Source organism: Grammomys surdaster, unplaced genomic scaffold, assembly GCF_004785775.1.
Source record: "Grammomys surdaster isolate TR1022 unplaced genomic scaffold, NIH_TR_1.0 125548, whole genome shotgun sequence".
Taxonomy (NCBI): domain Eukaryota; kingdom Metazoa; phylum Chordata; class Mammalia; order Rodentia; family Muridae; genus Grammomys; species Grammomys surdaster.
In genome coordinates, this window is record NW_021620397.1 from 1,710,908 (window position 1) to 1,735,010 (window position 24,103).

The 24,103-nt window shown below is 40.6% G+C and overlaps 1 protein-coding gene and 1 long non-coding RNA gene across 2 annotated transcripts in view; both read right to left on the reverse strand.

Annotated features, from left to right (window-relative positions):
- Positions 1-3,651: 3,651 nt before the first annotated feature.
- Avpr1a (arginine vasopressin receptor 1A) lies at positions 3,652-8,747 on the reverse strand. Its single transcript, XM_028786545.1, has 2 exons — positions 7,274-8,747; positions 3,652-5,014 (listed from the first exon to the last, which is right to left on the reverse strand). Exons 1-2 carry the CDS (start codon positions 8,256-8,258, stop codon positions 4,728-4,730), a joined length of 1,272 nt encoding a protein of 423 aa, XP_028642378.1. The 5' UTR covers positions 8,259-8,747; the 3' UTR covers positions 3,652-4,727.
- Positions 8,748-9,712: 965 nt separating this feature from the next.
- The window catches only part of LOC114638162, a 41,098-nt gene continuing 26,707 nt past the window's right edge, over positions 9,713-24,103 (reverse strand). Inside the window, exon 2 of the long non-coding RNA XR_003713837.1 lies at positions 9,713-10,043. This is a non-coding gene — a long non-coding RNA (uncharacterized LOC114638162). The remainder of the gene's footprint in view (positions 10,044-24,103) is intronic.

The following is a 24,103-nucleotide window of genomic DNA, read 5'->3' on the forward strand; positions in this document are numbered from 1 at the left end:
ATTATATAAATTTATATAATATAAATATATGTCATATAACATATAAATTATATTTATATATGTATAATATACTATTACATAATATAATTATAAAATTATATGTAATTATATTTATATTTATTTATATGTAATATATTATGTAATAATACATAATATTATAAAATATATAATTATATAATACAACAAGCCTCTTTTCTATAAAAGAATAATTATTAAATATAGTCTCAATATATTTCAATGTCCATGTGAGTCTAGAGTTATTCACTAAACCAGGGAGAATAGGCTGAAACCCTTTTACACAGAATATAAATTTGAAGGACATAATCTATTTGAAATACAATTCCAAAATTAAAATCCTAAGTATTTGATAATAGTTCACAATAATATTTTATAGTACTGACTTCAAGTGTCATTTAACAATATTTTTAATTTGGAAATCTTCTGATATAAATACAATTACATTTGTGCACTGAAATGTTAATTTTTCCAGATTACTAATAATTTTGAAGTCAGCATTTGTGCTTAAATTTATTTTTCTGTATTTGCCAATTTGACCAGAAAATACAAAAAATATTTACTTCATTGCATGAACGTCTGCTTCTATTTTATTTAAGTAATAAACAAATATAAAATATATACATATATAATAGATTCACATGTATTAATTATTGTAAAGAAAGGGCTCCCAATCCAGTATAGTGGTGAAGTACTTGTCAGGAATGTGTGAGGCAAGCCCTGTGTTTGAGTCTCAGCAAATGCAAAAAGCTACATTTAAAGAATCTGTGGTATTACATGTTTCATGTTAACACAGGTCTATTGTGATTCATGATAACGAAACAGACACAAAGGATGTTAGAGACATATCCACTGGTGACCTGTACACATGGAACCGTATCACTTACCGCTCAGCCCGCTGAAGCTGTCTTTAAAAACAACTGGCATCTGAATAATCTTTAAATATTGACCCAAATTGTGTGAGGTCAAATTCCAATCAAAGATCACCGTCTAATACTGATTCTTCTGTGTTCCTAATCTCAAGCATTGGACTAACTAGCATTGGAACTCCACATGCGGGGGCGGGGGCAGGGCGGGGCAGGGGTGGGGTTAGGGGTGGGGCTCAAATACTTCAGCTGACTAAGTTCTTCAAGGCTGTGTTTATCATGGGTGTCTCTGTCTTTCCCTGGCTTTCTCTAACAGAACTGCTGCCTTCAGTATAGTAAAGGCTCCGTTTATACACATTTACAAGAGCCTAATGTCTGATATTGGGAGTAAAAGATTAGCTTCAATTTCTCCCTACATAAGATCTCATTGTGTCTTAGGCCACGTGATAAAAGTTACCAGTGTTGAAATGAGTTTAAAACGCCTAAGTTTTAGGGCTTGAGAAGAATGAAACTTGAAGCTTTATTTACGTAATGGCTGTGATTCTTTTTTTTTTTTTTTATATATATAAATTCCAGGTGTTCGTCCACTCTAGAAACCGTAATAAGCTTGGTACAGATAAGCAAGTTGCTAAAAACCACTTGATTTATTTCTCTTCTAAAATCATACCCCTCCTTGACCATCACACCTTTCTCGGTCTCAACTGCACCTTTCTTAGTCACAAGCCTGCTACGTCTTTGTTATTGAAGATCGTAAGTGTGTATTTAGATAGAATACACAGTTCACTGATTTCCTCTGCAGCTGTGTTTTCAGAGATGATCTTAAAGAAAAGGCCAAGTAGTTTTAGAACTTAGTGATCCATTCTCTGGTACTAACCCATTAGGTATCGAGTATGCAGTTCAAAATGTGTATTTGTTATGGTTTGTTGCTACTTCTCAACTGTCCATTAAACCACATTTCTCCTCCTAGTGGGCCTTTATAACCAATCATATTTCTAATACCCACAAAGGTACATTAGTGCTATGTACTTGCAGGACCCTTCTTCAGGCAACCTACAAAATAAAATGAAGTGATTGCTTGACTGTGAACATCATTGAGCATGCGACAGTACTTCAGATCTTTCCTTTGATCAGGGAAAGGAAAGATTCCTGTCTCAGAATACTTCTTTGTTCTAGCCTGCAGCTTCTTTTTTTCTGAGATAGGATAGAAAGATGGCCTCTTCCATCTTAGAGCATTGCTTGGGGCTATATGCATGCTGTCTCTGGGTTCCCCCACATTGGGAAGGTTTAGCATTAGGTAGACTTTTTTCACCTAAACTGCAGAGAACAAGACCAGAACTTGCTTACTGCAGAGCCAGCATCTTCTAAGGCCCCCAGATCATTTTATAATCTCTTGACACATTTAAAAGGAAAAGATAGTATGATGTCAAAATGTCCATATACAATGAAAACCATTTTTTAAAAAAGCCAGATTGCTTTTATCATAATGTAATATCTTTTTACCACAAAAAAAGAAAGAAAGAAAGAAAGAAAGGAAGAAAGGAAGAAAGGAAGAAAGGAAGAAAGGAAGAAAGGAAGAAAGAAAGAAAGAAAGAAAGAAAGAAAGAAAGAAAGAAAGAAAAGGGAGAAACCCTGGCCAGTGGGTCCATGTCACTCTAGAGCTGCTCCAAGCAAAGAGTCAGATGTAATGTTTAACCTGGAAGCACTTCCTGGTATTTGGAAACAGAAACTTTGCCAAAAAGCTAATGTTTGAGAAATGGATTTAGAAAAAGGTAGACTCTTGTTTATACTAGCCCAAAATGTTTGGATTTTTAATAACCAAAGAGACACTGTCAAAATAGATAGACCATCTAACACAGGCTATGGCAGTGCAGCTGTAACTCGAACAACAAAGATTTGGGGACTGGAGTTGATGGCTCATGTTGAACTGTGACTTTTAACACACACACGCACACACGCACTCATGCATGCACACACCACACACACTTTCATGCACACACTTATGTGCGTGTGTGTGTATGTAATTTTGCTTGGTATGTTTTTTTTTTTTTCAGTGCTGGAGATAGATTGAAAGGCAAGCTCTTTACCACATCACAGTCCCATTCGTTATTTTAGGAAGAATTCTAAAACCTAAGGGAACGATCTCTCCTGAATGTTTGGAAACAGTTTTTGACCTATCAACCCAGAGACTCTGGGGGCTGAGAACTTGGAAATGCTGCAGAATGAAGAGGAGTAGAACTTTTGGTTCCAGGTTACCAAGGTGCTATCCAGCCGATGGCCTCTTATCCATAGAGCTAAAAAAAGAAATCCGATAGTACTATTAAAAGCGGCTATTACTTACTTTGAGAATTGCTAAAATGTCTGATTCATCATCCAGTCATTAATTTGAGGTTGAAGAGCTAACCAGACATCAGAGTCTCATAGATAAAAAAAAAAAATGCAAAGCCCACAGCCAAGAGGTGTTGTAATTTATCTTCAGTTAGCAGGGAAAGAATGTGATGGTCTGCACTGCAAGTGAGTTCTAGCTATGTGCTGGCAGACTCCTGTGACATAGGCAAGTCAGGCTCAGCAGTGGCTGGCAGGGCTCTGCAGTGAATCAGCAGATCTATATTTAAATGCTAGGATTTCAGGTCTCAGTCATGAAACAACAAATGATAGTTCATGAAAAATAAACTGGAAAAAAAAAACCCGTAGTTCTGAAGATCCCAAGAGAACAGTAAAAAACAACGTGCTGGCCCACGGGTAACACTTTACTTTTTAAAAAAGAACCCTCTTCACACATTTAATTTTTTATTTAATCTTTACAACAACCCTGTTAGGTGAGTGTTACCAAGCCTATTGTACAGCCAAGAAACCATGCTTTAAACATTTTTAAGTATCTTTCTGACAGTTATACATTCATGAAGGAACAGGCACAAGACTCAGACACCTTCTCTTTACGTCTGTCTCCAGTTTGTCCACATCTCTGTACCCTCTGTGTCCTGGACCTGTTGTGTGGATGGGAAGTATGAAGAAATAAATAAACTGATTTAAATCAAACGTGTTGTCAGTATCTTATGTCTGGAGTTATCTAGGAGACTTAGAATCTCTGAATATGGATTCACCAAATAGGTACTAAGTGTCAACATCTGGCATAGCACAGAGCACCTTATGATGCCGGTCAATGGATGTTTAAAATAGCCAAAAGAATGTCTGTAGAAGTCTTCTCTCTTATCCATCTATAAAGTGTGGCGCCCCCCCCCATACAAATTATTGTTCTATCCACAGCATTCTCAAACCTCCAGCCTGTTAGTGAGCACATTTTTCAGAGCTAATAGAACATCAGCACTGTGAAGGAAGGGCTGCTAGGTACCAAGCTACCTCCTTTCCATCCTCAACCTAAGACCCGCCCCCCTATACCTCTTGCTGACATTTTACAACATACAGATTGACAGCAACACTGGTCTTTAAATCATGAATGAGTTCACTTTGTTTGAAAACAATGCTTCTCACATGACCGATAGTTAAATCATGAACAAGTTCACTTTGTTTACAAACAGTGCTTATCACATGACTTAAACCAACCAAAGCCTCACGTCAGACTATAAAAATGCAATAAAAAAAAAATCAACCACAAAATATAAAGTCAGTATGCTTACAAACCAGGCCTACACATTTCTGTGTAGCACGTTTTCATTAATATTCTATGCCAAATAATTCAGGTTTTGGTCACAGCGATGGGGAAAAACACAGCTAGAAACAATGTATACACCGAGTTGATTTATATCCATCTCACATAAACACATTTGCTATGCTCTCTAGCTGGACACAAAAGTCCCTCCCAAGAGTCGGGCTGCATGGATATGCAGCTCAGGTGGAGACAGGAATGAATCGAACGGACTTGGAAGATTTAGGGGAGTCCTTCCACGTCCCAGTGCTGTTGGTCGGGCTTCGGTTGTTAGAATAAGAAGTCTGTCTCCGGCTCATGCTATCGGAGTCATCCTTGGTGAATTTCTGCGCCATGCTTTGGCAGCATGGGAAGCTTTGGACGCAGTCTTGCAGGAGATGGCCACTGAAAAACATGTATATCCACGGGTTGCAGCAGCTGTTCAAGGAGCCCAGTAATGCTGTGATCGTGATGGAAGGGTTTTCTGAATCTGTGTGGGAAACGAAGAGACAGATCATATCAGTAGCCAGAGGGAGACCCCGAACACTGTGCTGGATTCATCTAATATCCTACTGACTAATAAGTCAAAAAGTTGCATGTTTGTGATAAAAATGGACATTTTATTTGTTAGGGAAGGGGTGTTTCAGGGAAATGAGTGCTTTTTGGAGATTGGTTGAAAGAGAAAATATCTTAAGATTAGTTCAAATAGTTTAAACCAATCACTGTTCGAACTCTTCAATATAACGGATATAAATTCTAAGAGGGAGATACTGAATAATTTATTTTAAAATTGTCTACTATACAGTGGCAGGAGCCTTTGTGAACAGACATGGTATTGACAGAATGGAAATGTGAAGTGTTTATAATCACATACACCGAATTCTATTCATCTTAATAACTTGGGCAGACTATAACATCTGGGCTGTTTAGCAGATGTCAATAAAAACCCTATGGAAGGAGGCATTTAAAATAGAATCCCAGCTTCTGTTGATTTGTTGTGAATCATTAGAAATTTAGTTTGCTTTTAGGACTATCCTTGATTATAGTTCCAGCAATTAAATTATAATAAAAAACATCTGGATTGTTCATGACCCTGTTTCAAACAACAAAAACAAAACAAAAATTAAAACAGACAAAAATGAAATCAAAAGTAGCTGAATTAGGGGTTCCAACAGGATTTTGAACTATTCTGTGAATTACCAGTAGTAAGTTACATAGGCATCAACCTTTTCACAGGGAAACTATTGAACTGATATTAAAAAAGAAGAACCATCAAACATCGACTGTCTTCTGATTAGTATATGACTTCTAACACCCTATTTGTGTCATGGCAAAATAAACTATAGACCAGTGGTTCTCAACCCGTGGGTCATAACCAATAGCTTTGTTGCTGAAGTTTCCTGAGACCAGCTGCATATCAGATACTTACGTTATGATTGGAAACAGTAGCAAAGTTATAGTTACAAAGTAGCAACAAAAACAATTTTATGGCTGGGGGTCACCACAGCGTGAGGAGCTGTATTGAATGTGGCACTATTAGGAAGGTTGAGAGCCACTGGTGCAAACCATTCATTGCTCTGTGCTAGGGGACCACAAGCCATGCATGGTATTAAAAATAACAGACATCCTCAACATGTGTAACACAAGTAAAATTTTTACTAATTGTATCTAAATCACAATAAAGCAATAGACAGAATTTTTAAAATGTGATTGGCATCAACCAAAAGAGCTGTGCATTTATTTACCACGATGGGCAATGTAGCCTATAAAAGTGTTTGTTTAAATAAAATCTATGAACATTCAAAAAGAATATATTTAAATGCATTGTATATCTTCCATACCCCAATCTTAAAGTTACAGAAAAATATGGCTTCTCCCAGATATTTATGTCCTGGCTAGAGTTTTCATTAGGAGCTCTTCTGTTAACACCCTTGATTTGGAAAGTCTTTTTTTTCTAATTAAAAGAAGATATATTACAAGATGAAAAAACAAATAATAGCCTCCTGGGAAATGAGTTTTTCTGTTTTGTGAATGAACTAAAATGAAACTAGCCAGTTGGGGTGGGGAACTTTTGCAATAAGCTGCAGAAGGATTTGTGCGTTGTGAATAGGCTCATTGTTAAATTCCAGCTGGAAGGCTAATGAATTTAGCCCATTAACACTTCTGCTTTGAGTGTCAGGGGAAGAAGTTATTATGGTTAGAAAAATGAAAACATTATAAAGAAGATGGATGCATGAACTAAATGCTAATTTGGAATTCCTTACTTCTTGAATCCTTTCTCAGTCTGTTTTAGTAAAGTGTGTCCAGCTCTACCCTTGCTCTTAGGAGAATTTCATCAGAAGTTTTCTGTTAATTATGATAGTTTCCTTAATTCAACAAAATGTAGCCATGGCACTAAAAATACTTCCCAGAGCCTCCGTGGGATGGAAGGCAGGATATCCAAGAAGCCTAAGTAATTTGGCAAAATGTCACACGTGTTTTGCAACTAATGACTCTAGGCACAGCTGGTGGCCTTAGGATGGTCACACATAAGGCAGATGCTGAATTCTGGGCCCCAAGGTATGGGAGGGGGTTGGGGGGTGGAGGCCCCAGAAAATTTCAATTTTGTTCATTTATTTCCATGATGTGGACATAGGAGGCTTCTATTCATATGTAGAAGCTTAACTATTGAGCGGTATGTGAAAAATATCTCGCACACACATGCACAGGCACACATGCACACCTCTTTCATAGTAGACTCAGTACATACCGGTCCAGATTAAATTGTCATCCCAGACTGACCACATCTGGACGATGAAGAAAGGCGTCCAGCAGAGAATGTAGGCGCTGACAATCACAAAAGTCATCTTCACTGTGCGGATCTTGGCACGGGAAATGCTCTTCACACTGCTGACACAAGGTGTGACCAGAAGCCCCTTGTGGAAGGGACCCGCGGCTTCCCCAGAGCTCTTGCCGCCTTTGCTTTGTCGCAACGCTGTCTTCCCGCGGATGTTGCGCCAGATGTGGTAGCAGATGAAGCCATAGCAGGTACCCAAGATGACCACGGGTGCCACGAAGATCCCAGTGGTCATCCAGGTCACGTAGGCGGGGGCACCCCAGGGCTGGATGAAGGTACCCCAGCATTCTAGGACTTTGGTGCCGTTGTTCACCTCGAGTTCCAGCTTAGAGAAGATAAAGTACTGTGGTGTGCTCAGTATAAAACTCAGCACCCAAGAGGCGGCGATCATGAGGCGCGAGCGGCGGGCGGGCTGCTGCAGGGTCTTGAGCGGGTGGCACACGGCGATGTAGCGGTCAGCGGTCATCACCACCAGCATGTAGGCAGACGCGAACATGGCAAACACCTGCAGGTGCTTCACCACGCGGCACAGCCAGTCGGGCCCGCGGAAGCGGTAGGTGATGTCCCAGCACAGCTGCGGTAACACTTGGAAGAAGGTGACCGCCAGGTCTGCTAGGCTGAGGTGTCGGATGAAGAGGTGCATGCGGGATGTCTTGCGTGGCGTGCGGTGCAGCGCCAGCAGCACACTGCTATTGCCCAGCAGGGCCACCACGAAAATCACCGCCAACACGGCGATCTCCAGCTTGGCCAGATCCTCGTTGCGTACGTCCCCCGGCAGACGGCCACCTTCCCCGAGCCCGGCTGACTCCCGGCTGCCGTTGGCACCATCCGCGGTGAGAGGCCACCAAGGGCTGGAGTTGCCAGCAGGCCGATCGTGGGAGCCTCGCGGGAAACTCATGCTGTCGGTACAGAGCCTGGGAGGCCCTGTCCCGCGTGGGCTGTTTCCTTCTCTCCACCGAAGACCCGTGTCCTAAGCTCTGCGTTCTGTCCTTCCTTCCCTCGGTCTCTCGGCTGCGTAATCCCACGCGCGCCCCGAGTGATTCTGGATGGAATGTTCAAGGCTTCCTTTCATCCAGAGGCAGTGGAACAGACTCTCTGCGCTGGCTCTCAGCACAGTCTTAGGCTGCCTCAGGATGCACTCCTTTGCATCCTAGTGGCTGGAGACTGTCCCCACTCCCCTATTCCCCACCCCTCCAAGTCATTGGTGATTTGTCCTTTTCACTTCCCTGCTGCAGGGGTGGAGCCGAGTCTCCTGGATTCCGCTGCAGAGCCGGGCACTTTCCCGATCTGCCCCAAACTTCTCTGGGCTCCTTAGGACTTCTCCAACCTCCTTTATAAGCCAATTTAAAGTCACGTGAGCGCATCAACAGGTGTAGTAAAAACTTACTTAGAGATCCACGTCTGCTGCCTCTGAGAACTCAGTGCGCCTGGACTTGGGGTCCCCCCCCTCCAGGCCCCGTGTTTCCCCACCCTGCCCTGCGCCTATCCCTACTCTAGCCACTGGGGCTGATTTTATTCCCTGCCCGATTTGCCCCTGCACTTTGGGGGTAAAAATCACGTGACCTTCCTTCCTGGTGTCTTTGTCACCCTGCCTTCATTCGCAGACAGGAAAGGCCCACTCACTTGTACCCTGCAGTCCTCTTGCTTGGTGTGCGTAATCTACAGTGGTAACTCCACAGGCTGAGCGAGGACCCGTGATGAAGGATGTTTCTTTAGAAAGTCCAATTCCCAAAGCAGCAAGGGGCAAGAACTGGGCTGCATTGGTTGGTGGAGACATTGTCCAGTTAAATGACTAAATCCTGCTGACAGTTCTTAAGGCAGACAGAGAGCTGAGGACCAGTGTCTGGTCTGCCTGTCTACCACCATCTACCTCTCTCTCTCTCTCTCTCTCTCTCTCTCTCTCTCTCTCTCTCTCTCTGTCTGTCTCTTTCTCTGTCTCTGTCTCTCTCCCCCTCTCCCTCTATGTGTCTTTATTTCTCTGTCTCCTCTGTGTGTGTCTGTCTGTGTGTCTGTGTGTCTGTCTGTCTGTCTGTCTGTCTGTCTGTCTGTCTGTCTGTCTGTAGTTAGGGAGAGGGAATGAGGAATTCAGAAGGAAGAGAAGAAAACTATTTCCCTCGCCTCAGGTAGGTAATTAATTATTTGCTCTGGACTTCTGAGTCCAGCTGTGGAGAAAAACACCCCTAACAGACTCCGGCAGCTGTCTAACTCTGGTGAGAGAATGCTACCAAGGACAGCAGGGGGCGCTGTTTCTGAAGAAGGAACAAACACAAACCCCACGTTACAGATGCAGGGACGGGAACTTGAGTTTCTTGGTCAGAGCGTTGATGTGTTGTGGCAATAGTACAAACCTAATTGCTTCTGGAAAATATTTTATTTTTGTGAAGTACAATCATAAACATCAAAAGATTTCCTTTGGCGAAGTTAGTTTTGCTACATAAATCCATGCATGAGTGTAGAAACTCGGGGCCGGTACATGAAGAGCCAGGGACTTGGAATACTGAGTCAGGCAAGTTTCATCATGGTTACATAAGCCTCTGTCTATGTATCTTAAAATTGGGAATGAAAGTATGTGCTGCTCTCGTTTACGGAGTTAACGGAGGATCAAGCGATGCCAAGGCCCAGTGGTGCATTCCTCCAAGACGGCCGGCAAAGTACAAACGAGAAAGGTTTCCAAACCACTTGTCTGAGGAAAAGAAAAAAAAAAAAACCTTTGCGCAGTTAGATTATAGTCACGGTCTTAGAGTGGTGACTTTTTGATTTATTTTTTTGAAGACACAAATTGCTTTATTAATGTTTTATATGAGAAATAATGTAGTCTGACCCTAGTGTCTGCAGAAACAGTTCCCTGGACAGAGTCAGGAGCTTTATAGCTCTTGGGCTGACACATTTGGACTTTAGGTTTCCCTGAGAGAAGGAATAGGTAGTCTTACCCCAAAGAGATGGTAAGTGGCTTCTCAGGAATTCACAAGTGTTAAGCATTTGATACAATGAACAAATTATGTTCAAGTGTCCAATTCATAAAAGTAACTTATTAGGTTGAATCAATAGATGTAATTAGAAGATACTATATTAGTCACTAATAACTTTACTAGCTACCCATATTCACACATACACACATATACGTGCCTTTGTGTGTGTATATGTATTTGTGTATATGTGGGTATGTAGTGTGTGTGTGTGTGTGTGTGCATAAACACACAAACATATATGTATCTCCATGACACTCTTCTTGGTGCCATAGGACCTAGCCATTAGTTTTAAAAGTGTTGCACATTCCAGAATCAGGTTTTTTTTAAACTCACATATTTTAAAAACAATGTCAATTTTTTTCTGGTTCCACAGTCAAAAGAAAATAAAACGATTAAAATACACATAACTTGCTGACCCCCCACCCCCAAAGTTCCTCAAGATGGGCAAAGGAATTGTAGAGTTTGGAGAGGAAAAGAACTTAGTCTTTTCTCAAGCATCTTGTGCTTTTTCTTCTAGTATATTGAATTTGTTGTTTTAGTTTGAAGAACTTTTCTCTCTTATTCTCCAGGGATTTCAGTTTGCTGGTTTGGGGGATGGGAACGAGATGGCAAAAGGGAAGAGTGAAAATTAACACACACACACACACACACACACACACACGCACGCGCGCGCGCGCGCGCCTGGATCACCGATGCTTTTCATCCACTCCTGTTCTTTTTCTATCCAGCGGCTCCAGATGTTTAATTGATGGAAGCAAGGGTGTACTTCCCTTACAAGCTGGGACTTCATTTTGATCTTTGAGCTGCAAAAGCTTCAATCTCGAAAACGTTGTAGAAAAATATTCATGTATTTTCTTTGAAGAAGGCTTAGGTGGTTGTCCAGGTTTTTGGGAATTTTGTGGACGTTTAAAATATTCGTCCCTCTTTTTCAAATATGTAACCCTCGTCAAATATGTTACCTGCTATCTCCTCCTTGAACCTTTTCTCCCAAATTAAAGCAACACACCTCCAAATTATTGTACTCAGTAGAAGAGTTGATATGTTTTCAGAGATTAGAATTCAATGGTCAAATGCATGGAAAAGGGCTGCTTACGTATCCCACCCTCCCTGCAATCCTACTTTTCTTGTTACTTTTCTCTTGCTATGATAAGACACCATGACCAGGGCAACTTATAAAAGAAAATGTTTAATTGGCTTACAGTTTCGGAAGGTTAGAGTTCATGATGGAAGAGCACAGGTGTTAGGAACAGTTGGAGCAGCTGAGGGTGCTTCTCTTGATATGCAAACAGGAGGTGTTCAGAGGGAGCCCTGGGAATCTAATAAGTCTTGAACCCTCAAAGCCCACCCTACCCAGTGACACACCTCCTCAGACAAGGCCACACCTCCTAACCCTCCCCAAACAGTTCTACCAAGTGGAGACCAAGTATTCAAATATATGAGCCTTTGCGGAGGCTAGTCTCAGTCAAACCACCACATCACTCACGGAAAGGATTTGAAACTCTCCCAATATCCGTTTTACATCAACAGCGCACAAATGAGTTTTTGCTCCTTCTATTTTAAATTAATTGTGGTGCAAGCCAGCAATCTAGTACTTAGATCATTGTCCCTAGCAAATCTAGAGAGGTTTATTCAACGTTCTTATATTCATACCTTACAATAATTTCTTAGTAATATTTATCACTAGGTCTTAGGCTGCTTGTAAAGAATAAATATTTACTTATAATATCATAATAGCAAATATTTTAAGCACTTTGTTATAGGTATAATCATGTGGCCCTGTGAAGGACGCGTTGTGACTACTTTATCTTACATAAAAAGATGTGGAAGCAATGAAAGTGTAAGTAACCAACCTTCGGTGACACAGCTGGCCAGTGATAGAAACAGAACTTACACAGAGACCTTGGTGCCAACAGAGTTTCTAAGCATAACCCTTATGCTACATTGCCACCTGTAAGCCTTGTGAGCCTGTTCTTGGGTCTTGTAGACACATGAGGAATCTCTGCTTGATTATTTAACATACCGTATACACATGGTATTTTCTCCTTTAAGATGAGGACGTTGTGTGGGACTTTTTACCCGTCTCTGATTTTTTTCTTTGACAGTAAGCTACAGGGCAACAGTAGTAGAGGTACCAAGGAATCTCATATTCCTGAGTTAAAATGACTAAATTCATTATGTTTGATTTCTGAGATAATATAATAAACTGTGAATGGAGAAAGCCATTATTGTCTCACTTTAAAGATGAGTGAAACATTACAGTGTATAAGCGACCTAACTAAAGTCACGATGTTCCAAGTGACAGATCAGGAGGCAAAGACGGGGTCATTTGACAGTGAGGGCTCTAACTTTCACGTCTCAGTGATCCCATACACATCAGCATGGAACACATCTCCGTAGACTGAACTAACAAATGCCACAACAGAAACTGGTTTTTGTGTGCTCTTTGAATATTCAGTTCATAAGGTACACGGTGATTGGATAAATCAGGAATGAATTCACAAGGCACTGCCCTGGGGCCTCTACATTTCATTGCAGCTCTCTGAAGAAGACCAGCATTTATGTTTGGAAAGGATGAGTTGGTTCTACTCATTCTGCCTTGAGAATTCTGGACTAGATATTATATTTTAGTTTAAAACTTATTTTCTCTTTGGAGCCCAAACCGGCTATCTTCTGTAACGAGGCAAAGGCTTCCGGTGGAAGCACTGGGACACCAACCAACAGAGCCATAAAACCTCTGCGATTTGTCCTGCTGGCAAGAAATGCTGGAGTAACAGTGGCTCAGAGCTTGTGGGCGTGGCCAATCAACAACTGGTCTCATCCAGCCTATATGATAGGATGTGCTTGGTCTTAATGCCATATATGGTTGATATTCCGGCTAGGCCTGCCATTTTCTGAAGGGAACTGGAAGAGGAGTGAATCTGGGGAAGAGGAGAGGCAGAGGGGAGGACCTAGGCAGTGAGGAGGGAAAGGGAAAATATGGTTAGGATGTAATTAATATATGAGAGAAAGAAAATAACTATTTTATTTATTTACATCCCAAAATGTTGCCCCCCTCTGAGTCCCCCCTCTCAGAGTTCTTCGCCCCATACTCCCTCCCCTTTGCACACTTTCTTGTTTTTCTTCCTCTTCCTCCTTTAGATTTATTTATTATGTATAAGACGTTCTGCCTGTATATAGGCCTGTAGGCCAGAAGAGGGCGCCAGATCCCATTACAGATGGTTGTGAGCCGCCGTGTGGTTGCTGGGAATTGAACTCAGGGCCTCTGGAAGAGCAGTAAGCACTCTTAACCTCTGAGCCATCTCTCCAGCCCCAAGAGAAAAAGAATTTTTGAAAAAGTTAATCATCGGTGTATATATCATAGGTTTCAGTTTAGCATTTTTATAGGACCCTGACTGTGTGAATGTGGGTCTCAGATTCTTTTTTTTTTATTGGATATTTTATTTATTTACATTTCAAATGTTATCCCCTTTTCCCGCTTTCCCCTCCGGAAACCCCCTATCCCATTCCCTTTCCCCTTGCTTCTGTGAGGGTGCTCCCCGCCCATCCACCCACTCCCACCCCAGGGTTTCAGATTCTTGTGACTTCTCTTGGATCTCTTTTCCTTCTGATGGCTTGTCTTGTCCAACTGCGATGTGAGATTTTTGTTTGTTTGTTTTATCTCCTACCTTATTTTCTTATTTTTAATTGTTGCCTCTTAGAAGCCTGATTTTTTCTAATGAGAGACAGAAAAGGGATGGATCCAGACGAGAGGGGAGGTGGGACGGAACTGGCAGGAGTTAATGGAAGGGACATTGTAATCAGGATATATTTTCTTTTAAAAAGAAAACATTCATTAATTAACTTTTAACACACACACTGGATTATGAAAACAGGCTTCAGGACTTACTATTATTATTAAAGACTTATTTATTTTTCTTCTGTGATAACAGGGTTTATGGGTGCAAGTGTAGAGCCATGACAGAAAAGAAAAGCCACTAAGCTCAGCAAAATATTAAGCACTCCAAAACTTAATGAAAAATTGGAATTTCATCACTTATATAATAACTCCAGCCATTCCCAATCCTGCCGTTAGAGAATTGGTAGAAAATGCACTCAAAGAAAATAACTCTCCAGTCAGTATTTTATAAAAATAACATTTCATTAATTGGGAGTTTCATACAATGTATTTGATTATATTCATCCTCTTTCCCAGCCCCCTACACATTCCTCCCTGATCCACCCCCACCTCCCCACAGACAACATCTGACATTCTCTGTCACCCATCAAATCCAGGCTCTGTTAGACAGCTACTTTTAGTTGTGGTCCATGCAGTAGATGTCATGTTTAGAAAATCAGTGTGTATTTTAAATCTATTTGGGATTTGAAGCTTTTTGTGAATATAAAAACATTGAAGTGGTTGTGCTTAAGTCTTCGGTTCTTAGCTACTGATGTACCCTTGATTGTTACATACTAACACAGCGTCTTTGATACTCTGTCCGGAATGGGATGATCTTCAAGATTCATGGTTTTAAGAGGCTGGACCATTCCTAGTCTGCCTGGCCCCTTTCTGAGAAGAGAAAAGGTGTGTGAGTTAGCATGAAGAATTGTGATATGACCCATGACCCTTTTTTTTTATGGTTTGAATACTTTATGTAAAATGAATGAATATTTTTACTTGTTTTTCTTTCTATAGGGTAGATGGAAGTTATTTTTACAAAAAATATGTTCTATTTTTGTTCATGTTCTACTCTTTCTTTCTCTTTCTATTATTCCACATTTCTGCCTGGTACTTCCAAATTTCCTGAAGCCTCTTTTTTGTACCAGGAGTATGGACTGCGATACGTTTTACTTTCTATTAGGATTTTTACAGCAACGACTGTGTATTTATAAGCAATCTATCCCAGAACAAAGTAGATAGGTTGCTTGAGAGGATGTCAAATCTACATGCACAGTAGCTTCAATGTATATATGAGAATCTCCAATATTTAATTACTTGAATATATAATATATGGGTTTAAATACAATAAGCTTAAAATATTTGGAGATACACCTTGATGTTGCCAATGACACTTAATCTGGCTTGTTAAAATTTATATAGTACATCATCAGGCAGAAATGACAGGAAAGGTACCGCCCTATAATCAGGAGGGTTGTGACCCATTCCTGCTCTGACATTACTATTAACAAAGGAAGAAGTGGCACGTAACTGGAGCTTGAGAGGACATTTATATTTTCCAGGAAATATACTTGACCTTGTATTTAATCAGCCAGTCCGTCTTCCCTTTAACTCTGTATACAAAAGCACAGCCTGGATAGCAGCATCTTGCTTTTGGTTTTGCAAACCCTGAGCAGAAATTATTTCTGATTTAGGAATATGTAGCACTTCGCCTGAGGTATAGTATGAAGCTGTAAAGAGCTTGTAGTATAAAAACTTTCATAATTAATTAAGTAGATAGTTATTAAATTTGAAAAATAAATAAAAGGAAAAAAATAATTTATAACTTCCAATCAGCAAGAGGCCATAAAGGGAAGTCGTAAGCCAACAATGGTCAGACAAGGAGGCAAAAAAATATAAAGAGGACCCGCATCAAGAAATGTAAACACTTCAGGAGTAAGAGAATATAAAAGCTCCTACTTTATGACAGAGTAAGTATATAAAAACTAAATTAGGATATAAATTTCTATGAATAAGTTTACTGAGCTATAGCTGTATCAAACCTATAAGTGCAGAAGATATACCTTCTTTCTTTTCACATACTCAGAAACAAAGATTAAACACATAAGACACACTCATTAGCATACATTTTAGCTAAACTTTCATTGAGCTAAGTACTGGAATTAACTGGAATTAAAGTGAAACTAAGTAAGTCATTCTCTTTCTACTTTCCAAATTTAAAAATGTTTGAGGATTTCACAGAAGAGTACAATGAAGTTTGATAATATTGGCTCCTCTTCCCTCTTCCAGCTTCCCCTGGGTCCTCTGCGTGGCCTCCTCTCAAATTCATGTTGCATTCTATAGCTTCTCAACTAGGAGTGGGTCCTTGGGAGCCCTTCTCCAAACATGGGGGAATGTTGACTGGTGTGCTCTTGTGCAGCCATAGATGCTGAGAGTTTTGGCTACAACATCCCTATCATATGTAGAAGACACTACTTCAAGGAGGGAGGGAAAAGAACTCTCGAGAGGGGTATAGGGTAACCCAGGTGCTCTGAAGGGGCAAATGGGAAAAATGCATTGTGGGGGAGAAGGAACAGGAGAGGGAGGCAAGAGGGCAAAGCAGGGAGAGAGGAGTGGAGAGAGATAAATAACACTAAGGATGTTTAAAAATTCAACTTGGAAGCCTATTCTTTATGATTTCTGTATTTATACTTTTTATAGCATACATATATAATGATAGTTTAATTGGAATTATCCCACTGAATGGGGGTACGTCCTCCCCAGAAAACATAGATGATCAACCAAAATCCCAGTTCTAAGGATAGGATAACTCCATTCAAATTGTTGGTCAGAGAGGTCTAAGAACCTTTGCCATCGCTCTTGGTTGCCTACCAGACTCGAGGGGAAGATCAACCTTATTGTGGAAGACATACACTTAGTCACAGGATTTGGAAAGAGCAAACACGTTCTGTCTTGGAAGCCTACTCTGTGACGGCCAACTTTCAGTGTCAGGGTATGGTGGACAAAAGCTATTATCAGTTCTAGACAGCTATAAGCCCTACAGGCTACAGTAAAAGCTGGCCTAGCAAGATAGGCCCACTGGTGCAATGTATTGGCATTAATATATGGCAGGGTTGGGTTCAGAGGCAGAAACCAAAAGCTATCTGTTTGGACTCCAGCCTGCTGAGTTGGCTGTAATATAGCCAACTATATTACTCATGACTGCCGAGATCACCACCACAGAGGAGAGCCTTATATTCCCATTTTACTAAGTTGATATAGTATCCTGCTGCTTTCTAAAACAACTTATCCTCATATCCATAGATTAAAGCAGTTCTCACCCATCATTAGAGAAACTTCCTTTGCAGCAGAGGGAAGTTATTATGGAGAACAACAACTAGTCAAAATGTACAGAATGACCAACTGTGTAGTGCTTATCCCCAAAGGGGCCATCTATAACACAACATCTGCTGCAGCCAGGGTTGGGGGACATAAGGGAAAAGGTAACACAAGACTGTAGTAGGCAGAGGAGCAGAGGTTTTTAAAGCATGCAGTATTTTCCCAGCCAGCTGTGTCATATGGAAGTCAACATTTAAGATAAGCTATTCATCATTTACTTTTTGCATTCATCAAATAAAACATCAAGCCAAGCTTTTTCTGTTCAGAAGCTTCTCTGATCTCCATCCCGAGCTATTTTCTCACATTAACAAATCCCAATGCCAGAAGCATCATTTATCCACCTGGATAATAAAACCCTTCTTTTGGCTATTTTGTGGGTTCCATTTTCTACCACCCTTATCCACCCCTATCCCACCCTTCCAACCCCCCAACACTAGGGAGGAGAGAGAACGCTAGAGGGGAAAGGGGGGGGTCAATACCAGTAGATTACTTCCTGCAGGATATCCAATTTCTTCTTCTCTTTGTGCATGACCCCTTGTCAAACCACAACAAACCTCCCTGACAACCAGCAACCACCAACAGCAGCCCCAGGAAGAACAGTAGCCCCAGGAGGAGCTGCACCCACACTCTAGCATTTATAAACCGTTTCAAGAGTGTCTAGAATGCCAAACATCTCACACTCAGAAAAACTATCTGCAGCTGGCAAACACACACACACACACACACACACACACACACACACACACTGCCCATTACAGCACAAGGCAAATCATAGTCACCTGCTGTGGACAGTCTAAAGCAGCTTCATATCTGGGATTAAAACAAAAATGTATTCCCATAATATTTCTGTGCTTTTAAAAGGAACCAAAATTCTCACTAAACCTTGTTGTGTTGATTTTTATAATAAAACTTTTAACCACCATAATATATGAATGTATACACTCACACACACACATATATGTATATGATTATATATATATAAATAAATGACACATTGTAGTTCTTAATGTTTTATCATTTCTAATATTTACAGCTATGTGGACATAGTTTTCTAATATGTACCATGTAAATATAAATATCAGGAAAAAATCATTTGGTTTTGTTTGGGATCTACATTTAACCAGAGCTATCTGTGTGATCACTGGTTTGGAGCTACCAGCTAGAGCCCAGTGGGCTCACCAGTGGGGTACACAATGGAAGGCACTCCATTGCCTGAATCTGTCTATAGCAAATATCTCAGAAGTGAGGGGTAGCAACTACTCCCGTGTCTCTCCGCCAACCAATTTTGATTGTTGGCCGGTACATTCTTTTTGTTTGTTTGTTTGTTTATGTGTTTTGTCTCTGTGTGGCCCTGGCTGTCCTGGAACCCACTCTGCAGATGCGCTTGCCTTTGCCTCCCGAGTGCGGGGAGTAAAGGTGGGCATCACCACCATGTGTCCATTCTTATACAGACCCCGTGGAAATATTTTCAAGTCTATACTTTTTCTCTCTGTAACTGAAAAAAATATATGGGTTGGCTTCATTGTGTAATGGTTAGCACTCTGGACCTGAAAAGATTATATAGAGATTGTAGGTGGCAGTTCTATAAATGTCATCAAGTTAAAGTGTTTGACAGAATGATTCAAATATTCAATGGTCTCAGTTGTCTTATTTTATGAGTGATTGACAAAGAGATCTGGAAACCAACTTCTACAATTGTGGACCTATATATTTATAATCCCATTAACTACTATATTTTAATGTGTGTTGTTTTTATTATGAATTATTTAGAGCATTTTATTTTGCAGTGAATTTTGGAATCTCATCCTCTGCATTATAACTCTTCCTGGTCTTTTTATTTTATGAACAGCAGGTTGTGTAGAAAATAACTTTTAATGCAAATGAAAACTGGCCTATTCATTTTACTGTGTACATGAAAAACAAATGCATACGTTGAGCCTGGAAGGGAAAGTAACGAGCAGCCTGAGTCCAGCATGATGTCACAGTGGGTAAAGATGCTTTCCACCAAGCCTAATGACCTGAGTTTCAGAACCCAGGTGGTAGATAGGAGAGAACAATACTTGTAAATTGTCCTCTGACCTCCACACACATACCATGGCATGTGCCCCGTCCCGAATGATAAACAAACATAAAAACAAATACTGATGACTGACCTGGTTTGAGAGAGTGCTGTACCAGGATTCTGAGAATAGAGCTTATTCTGAGCAGGCAATGTTGTAACTGTGTGTAATCCCAACTCCAGTAGGGCGGAGGCAATAAGATACCATGTTTGAAGTCTGCCTGTGCTGCATAACAAGACACTCTCAAAACAAAAGAAAACAATCCTGGATACATCAAGGGACAGCGGATAAATACCACATGCCTCAAGAAGATTAAGGCAAATTAGGATGTTAATCCGCTTTAGACTTAGTATCAAGCAGATCACTGGTGATGGATGGAAAACCAGTCTGTTGAGGTAATGAAGGTGGAGTCCAGCATGAGGTCTGCCAGGTAGGGACAAGGAAGTGTAGACAATTAGTACACAGCATTTCTCTTAGGATTCAAATGTCTTGTTCAAAAAGGTGCTTGGAAGAATTACTAGAACATCTCAGGTCCTGGAGAAATGGCTGCTGATGCTAACTTTATCCACCATGATCATATCATTTACCAGTCTCCAGCAATTATACTGAGACCAACTGGAGTAAAATCCAGCATTGAAACGTTAATATAACAATAATAGTAGCAATATGTATCTAATTTGTATCAATCACTCAGGCTTCAGATTGTTGTATAACTCTTTTAAACACCACAAAGCAATGAGATACAAGAAGTATTAATAGTCCATTGTATAGATGAGTGTTGACAGATAAGCTCAGACAACACAGACCTGAGTCTAGTCATGTGGTACTTATAGTATTCACCTGGATTAGAAACCAGTAGAAATGTGACTTTGGGCAAATATTTAATATTTCAGTATATTTACTTGTGCCTGTGTTTGTGATCAAGCAAGAGAAGTTCATACAACTTTTTATTGAGTCCTTTAGAAGATTACTTTATGAGTATCTCAGACACATAAATATTTACAGAGTTGGACTTTTGAAATGTACATATAAAGCACAGGAGAAACAATCTCGTTACACAAGAAACATGAGTAACAGATATGGTGGCATTCTCAAAGTTTCTTGGGAGTCACAGACTCAGCACTCCAGTCGTACCTACTAAGGTAAGATATCTAAATAGAAGGATCTTTAAATTTCACCTTGTCTTACTTAGGGTTTCTACTGCTGTGAAGAGACACTATGACCAAGGCAACTCTTATAAAGGACAACATTTAACTAGGGCTAGCTTACAGGTTCAGAAGTTTAGTTCATTATTGTCATGGCTAGAAACATGGTGGCAAACAGGTAGACATGATACTGGAGAAGGAGCTGAGAGTTCTACATCTTGATCCACAGGCAGCAGAAGGAGACTGTGTGTCACTCTGGGTGTTTCATGAGCATAGGAGACCTCAAAGTCCATCCCCCACAGCAACACACTTCTTCCAACAAGGCCACACCTACTCTAGCAAGGAAACACCTCCCTATGGGCCAAGCATTCAAACACATGAGTCCATGGAGGCTATACTTATTGAAACCACCACAACCCTCAAACCAGTGGGAATACAAGATTAACACACACACACACCACACACACACACACATATGGTGTGTGTGGTGTGTGTGTGTGTGTGTGTGTGTGTGAGAGAGAGAGAGAGAGAGAGAGAGAGAGAGAGAGAGAGAGAGAGAGAGAGAGAGAATGAGAATATTGGGGTTTAGAAATAATGCTCCTCACGAGATAATTGAAACTCCAACTGTGAAATGAAGTAGATCACTGTTTATACAAGTTAAATATGCACAATAAATACAAGCTAGTTAAAATGATGCTCATTGTACTGAACTTGTACTGTCCTATAATAACTTTAGACTCTTATGTCATCAAAGTATGCATTTTTAAATTAATTTCTAATTATGTGTATACCTGTGTGTCAGTGTGGAAGTGTGTGCGTGTGAGCACCATTCCCCTGGAGACTAGAAAAGGAACCATCTGGACTCTAGATTTGTAGGCTATTGTGAGTGGCCTGACACTGATGTAGGACCTCTGTAAGGGCATTATTGGTCTCAACTCCTGACTCACCTTTTCAGCCCACATAGCAGAAGCTTTAAGGTGGACTTCAATATCACCTTCTTACATTAGCTCTCTGTTTTGTCCTGCAGACTCTCAAATTCAAGAGACTTGAAAACATTATCTATCCTACCCCCACTCCACATCCTCCTTCCTCCTGTATGACAGCCCCTGGATGTCGGTAGCACCAAGTGGCCCTCCACTCTTTGGCTCATCTCAATCCATTCTTTCTGAAAATACTTCACCAAGATAGTGTCAACTCTGAATCCTTCTTCTTACGTCCAGAGTATGGAGTGTATGCTTTCACCTTAACTAGAAGTAAAACATTTAACGACCTCAGCTCTAACCCTATATGCCAGACTGCCTTCCCTCTATCCATGTTTAAAACATTACATGAGTGGTTAGCCTTTCATGACCTGTGATTTCCAGCTGATATTAGCTATGGAACACTCTGGAAGGCATTAGCATACACCTGATTGAAGTGAAAGGATGGTGTGCAGAGGGGTGGACTCTTTCTTGGTCTTGAGCAGTGGTTTTCAACTTTCTTAACACTGTCCCTTTAATACAGTTCCTCATATTGTGGTAACCCCCAATTATAAAATTATTTTCATTGTTACTTCATAACTGCAACTTTGCTACTGTTATGGATTATAATATAAATATCTGGTATGGAGGAAACATTGTTAACAATCCGGTGCAGGGGTTTGTTTTAAAGTAAGCCGTGCTCAGAAGGTTTGGAAGACTCAGAAGGCAAGTTTGTAACACCAAAACAGTTGACATGACTCTATGTTCTTTCCTGAATTTGGGTCTTAGGTGCAGCAACATTTTTGACCTGATTACAGAAGCACTCCTGGTTTGATGCCAGTCTAGAAATAAACTCCCAAGTATTAGTCAACCTCACAATTGACTTTCAGAGTAGAACCTGTTGCTCACTGGTTGAATTTTAGAGACATGTTCAGTGGCATGAGTTGTCATAGGTCAATTTAACAGGTTAAAAACCAGTTCCTGCTAAACCAGTTCCTGCTACAATTACTACCCTAGACATAGACGTCATTGGTTGGTTATTAAAAAAATTAGTATATATAATTGCTTCTTTGGATATTGATGAGTGTGAACACTGATGGTTTTATTTATTTCTAGAAACACTGGGACTTTCAAATTCTTACTTATCAAAGCATTTCCCTGTATTTAGTTATTTTTCTTTTCTAGCACTGTGTGAATCCAGAGTTCAGTTTCTCTCTGGTTTATCTAGACAAAAATATCTGGAAAATAACAGCTTGTTGAGTGAATAAATGAAAATGGCCTAAATTGGGTTTTCTTAACCATGGCATTACTGGGGGGAGGGGTGAAGTATTTCTGTGCTTTGTAGCATAGGATGATCAGACCTCTGCCCGTCACTCACGTGATAGATATCAGGCACTTTCTCAATTTTTTGTTTGTTTGTTTCTTTGGTTAGGTGGGTGGTTTGGGTTGGGTTGGTTAGGTTTGGTTTGGTTTTTCTGAAACTGGGTTTCTCTGTGTGGCCTTGTCTGTCCTGGAACCCACTTTGTAGACCAGGCTGTAGAACTCACAGAGACAGGGCTGCTTCTACCTCCTATTGGAATTTAAGGTGTGTACCATCATGACTCTGCCACTTTCTCAGTTTTAACAACAAAACTGTCTCTAGGCAGTGCCAAAAGTTTCAAACTGAGAACCACTGGGCTAGACAGAAAATGCTTGCTAAGAGATTGAACTGTGTGACTGGGAGTTCTCTTGCTATGTTTCAGTCAGTATCTCTTCCAATTTGCTTTAATGACACGGTGACAGTTGTTCCTTTACGACCCCCCAATATTTACAGTAGCGTTAGAATGTGGATAAATGTAGACACAATGCTTTACAACGTGGTTTGGGATGTTTATCCTCACAGTAAGAGATGGGACCTTTATAGGATCGTCTGCTGTACCATGAAACATATCATTTATCGATGTTCTTCTATTCAAAAACATTCGGGTAGTTGTTATTACCCCATTTTAACAGATAGGCAATCTTTTCAGCATTGGGAAGGGTTTACTGTGGATCACATGGCTTCTGACTTACAGGGCTGTTTGTTTGTACCCTGCCTATCTGCCCACCAAACTCGTGTTTGTTTGTTTTTTTAATGTGGCATCTGCAGAGGTTACTACTGTGGGAAATGACAGAGATGTGCGGGACATGCTCAGTCTTTCTGAGAAAACAACCCATTCGAATCAAATGTGAGCTTCTGAGTAGCTATTCATAGGTGAGGCTCATCTCTCTCTTCTGGGAAGGTCTGTGATGAATTCTTGGCAAGAGGGCAGTAGGCTGTTAAATGAAATCAGGCCCAAGCTACTGCTCTTCTCACGACCTCATCCTGACGCCCCCAGCACACCAAGTGTGTGCACTGTGGGGCTACAGAACAGAGTTAGAACGTACTGCATATGATTGCCATTCTGCATATTAAGAGGTTTTGCATATTAAATTGAAACCCATTTAGTTATTAACTATCTAATATAAGTGGTACTATGGCAAATAAAATTGTGATATAATTCATATGTCCCTTTCCCTGTTCTCTCTCTCTCTCTCTCTCTCTCTCTCTCTCTCTCT